Source organism: Chaetura pelagica, unplaced genomic scaffold (assembly GCF_000747805.2).
Source record: "Chaetura pelagica isolate M959 unplaced genomic scaffold, ChaPel_1.0 scaffold65, whole genome shotgun sequence".
Classification (NCBI taxonomy): domain Eukaryota; kingdom Metazoa; phylum Chordata; class Aves; order Apodiformes; family Apodidae; genus Chaetura; species Chaetura pelagica.
The window spans coordinates 3,428,646-3,432,483 of NW_009953386.1; the positions used below are offsets into that span (position 1 = coordinate 3,428,646).

General features: G+C 49.8%; 1 protein-coding gene across 1 annotated transcript; it reads right to left on the bottom strand.

Annotated features, from left to right (window-relative positions):
• Positions 1-1,067: 1,067 nt before the first annotated feature.
• On the bottom strand, positions 1,068-3,835 carry ZDHHC23 (zinc finger, DHHC-type containing 23; the record flags this gene model as incomplete). The annotated part of the gene is made up of 3 exons (XM_009998262.1): positions 1,068-1,638; positions 2,447-2,614; positions 3,270-3,835. Coding segments are annotated over 3 exons (1,002 nt in total), but the record flags the coding sequence as incomplete, so codon positions are not given.
• Between the last annotated feature and the right edge of the window lie 3 nt (positions 3,836-3,838).

Below are 3,838 nucleotides of genomic sequence, written 5' to 3' on the forward strand. Positions count from 1 at the left end.
AATTCTTGTGTCATGGTCCCAGGATTTTCCAGCAAGACCTTTTCACATCACTACTGCAGGGCCAAAAACATACACAAAGGGTTTAAAACAAAAACCAGAAACCATCGCCACCAAAACCTTGTGAATTTGGCTGGAGCTCAAGTCTGGGCAGTAATACAGCTGCAGGCTGTCGAGGAACACGTGGCATTCTTCCAGAACATGTTTCATTCACCTGCCAGTGCAGGTCATTTACCCCAAAAGCAGCAAGCTCCAACACAGACTCTACATCTCCCTGCATACACAGAGAGTGAACTGTTCCTTGGCTTCCTGGCATGAGAAAGGAGATCTAGTCAGGCAGCTCCACAGTGACTAGGTTGAGAGGAGACTGGATTGCTATGTTATTAGTGATACAACCAATCAAGAAGCTACCTACCAAAAATACTGTTAGCAGATTGTCTACCCTCCCACAGAGGAAGAGAGAAAGGTAGCTTCCATAAAGCAACAGGAACATTGGGCAGCGCTCTTCTTTGCCCCTTAGAGCCCACTGTTACGTGTTGCTTCAAAACACATCCCTTCTTGATACGTTTACATCTTGTCTCACATCACAATCCATAAGCACAGCAGAAACACTCTGTGAGACATAAGCCAAACCTTCAAACCAACACAGACCCAGATGAGATTGAAGACAGTGTCTTCCCACCCAGTGAGACAGATGGGGATGGAATAACAACTATAACGGTTAAGAAGTGAAGGGATCTTACAAAGCCCTACAGGAGTGTTGCTCACAAAGGCACTTAATACAAGCACGTATACAGCTGAATGGAATAGAAAATAGAAAAACAAAAAATACAGCAGAGAGGAGGGAGCTGCTCAGTGACTACCTCAACAGTCTCTTTTAGCCAAAGCACCTGGCTTCTGCAGCAGTCCACCTGTTACCTCTATCAGAAGTTCAGCCTCCTGACATCTCTGAAGTGTTGCATGTAGGTACACCCCAGGGATTCCTCAACCTTTGCAGGAACCAGGGCACACTCTGAATTCCAGCAGCAGGTTTCTCTTAATGCTAGACAAACCTAAAGAAAACTCAAGGTTCTCAAAACTTTGTGCTCTTCTTCCTGTTGAGCTGAGCTGCACGAAGTTTGCCACAGTGGAAAAAGGCAGCAGGCTCCTTCTCTCCAGGGCTGTACGTATGGCTTACTGATTTCTGCATCATACTGCTGACTGACAGCACGCAAAGAACCATCCTGCCTGGGAAAGTCTCTGATGTTGTCAGTGACAGGACAGGCAGCCCATACACCAATGCGAAGGAAGGGTGTGGGAGGAGGGAGTCTGAGTGCAAGGGGCTGTTCCCTGCTAAAGAAAGTCAGTCAACATCATCTGCAGAAAGAGGGGTGTCACACGATGTCTTCAGCAGAGCGCTGTGGAGGAGAAGATCCCAGGCTCAAGAAGTGGCCCCAGTTGCATAGGAAGCCCCTGTTATACTGACCAGTGTCTATCACTAACCCACCCAAGAGCCTGCGCCCAGTGTTGTCCCGCAGAGCCAGCCGAGCTTCCCTCTCTGTCACATTGTAGCTGATGTTCAACAGCTGGATAAGGAGGATGTATCCCATGCCAGCTGTTACAATGGCACAGTACCACACACAGGTGAACGACAGAGCAGAGCTAGGAGCAAGGAAAAAGATGGGAAGGAAGCCATTTAGTTTTGAAGCAGCTGCTTTAGAGTGACTTTCCCTGGTAATCACTATCCTTTCAAATCCCTGTCTACATCTGCCACAGTGATCTCACTTTGCTGCTTTCATCAGATAATCCATAAAGGCTTTCTCAAAATTAAAGCTTTGGGGCTTACTTAACGAGAGCTTTTAGCTCTACCAGAGCTCCTATTGCATGTTCCCATCACGCTACCTACCTCTTACTGGTATAAAGGTCCTTATTTATGGACACGATGATGCTCAACAGATCATAAAATGGAAGGCAGTCACTTGTGCTGGTGTACTCTGCACATCAATGGTAGCACCAGTCCCTGAACTCATGTCCAATGCTTCTCATCAACCTCCCCACCAGATAAGGTATATTAACACTGTCAGTTCTAGGCAGGTAACTCAAGAGGGACAGTGACTAGATAAACAGTGAGGGATGAAAGGCAGAGACAGCACACAGATTCCAGACTGCCACACCATTAACCGCAGCTAGGGGCAAACATATTTAAGGGTATATCTATATAGGACACAATAAATAAAAGCTTTGAATCTCGGCTCCTCAAACATCTTTTCCAAATAAATGGTGAGCTCGCTCCAAGTCTCAGGCTCCCCACCCTGGGAAAGCAGTGATGCATCCCTGCTTTCCAGAGAGCACTTTTTGGCCAGGTTTGACAGCCAACAACAGTAACCTAGAGCATAGAATGAAGACTAGGAGCTAAGTTCTCTGATCAAGCCCAATCCCACCCCAGCTCTGTCCCAGACAGATGCCTCACCTGTAGTCAGAATAGGCCCCAGGGCAGTAGAACAATGCCACAAACGGTGTCTGGCCCCTACAGACGGTGTGCAGGGTCAGGGTAATCCCATACACAGAGGTAAGCATGAAGAAGGAGAGTGCAAGGATGAATGCTTGGTGGTTCTGCTCCCCTACACAGCTGTTAATCCTCCAAAAGGAAAGAAGAGATTACTTTGCTTAAAAGAGAAAGGAGCTGGCTTCCCTTTCCTCCTTCCTCCCCCAGCTGTCAGAGAACCCAGTTTCCAAGGTGCTTCTATATAACACAGGCTAAGAACTTTGAAACGCATTCCAGGAAGTTTTACAGCTTTTGATAGAAAGGCAAAAGGCACAAGTCAATAGAGCAGTAGGGTAACAGTGGTGGACTGTTTGCCTCCAGCTCTTAGCAAGCGTCATATCCCTTGCTGAGACGCATTCAGACCCTACTGCTCCCTGCATGCACACAGACAGCTTTGGGTTCCCTTGCCTCAAGACAGCACCAGTGCAGGTTAACTGCAGGGCTGCTAGTGCTCTGTAGATCCAAGTCTACAGAAAAGCCCCAGAGGAAAACCAGTAGAGAACTGCAGGCAATTCTGGAGTATGCTGGAGAAATGACCAGCTATCAGGTCATCCCACTTACAATACAATTTAAGCTGTTCTTTAAAACAGTAAATTTCTATTTTAAAAGTTGCTGTTCCAAAGAACGTCACCAGATCTTGCACATACAAAAAGCAGCCTCGTTTGATGGCAGCTGTGAAGAAGAAGCTAACTCAAGAAGGGAGAGGGGAAGGAAGGCACACAAGTAGCCTCAGCCGTGCAAAACCTACCAGACACAGTGATGGTCCAGCCTCCTCACACACCTGCCACACAGCCGGCAGTGCCCTGCTCGGGCCGGCCTGACCAGCTGGCACTTAGCACACCAGTCCTTTTTCACACCTTCCGGCTCCTCAGCTGCCATCCTGGAATAGCCTTTGGCCTCCCCATTCACAGCACGGCCGCCGGCAGCTCCCGACACGGCGGCACCGTGGAGCCCCTCGGAGCTCCCTCTGACACCCTCCCTGGGCAGGCCCTGCTGCGGTGACTTCTTGCCGCTTGCCGGGACGGGAAGGTAGCCCGGGTCTTTCTTGGCTCGGGACAGAGCCACGAGCATGACTATTAACCCGGAGGTGAGAGCCACCACTTGGGAATACCCCACCTGGCCTCGGGGAACCACCTCCTGGAGGAAAACATAGTACATGTAGCCCAGGGAGAAGAGCCCCAGGCTCAGGAAGAAGAGGGTCCGCTCCTTCCTCCTGTGGCTGAGGTAGTAGTACCAGAGCCCCGCGGCGGGCAGGGACGTGAGGACGAGCAGCCCCAGCAGGAAGTGCAGCGCGGCGAGGCGGAGCAGGGCGGGCAG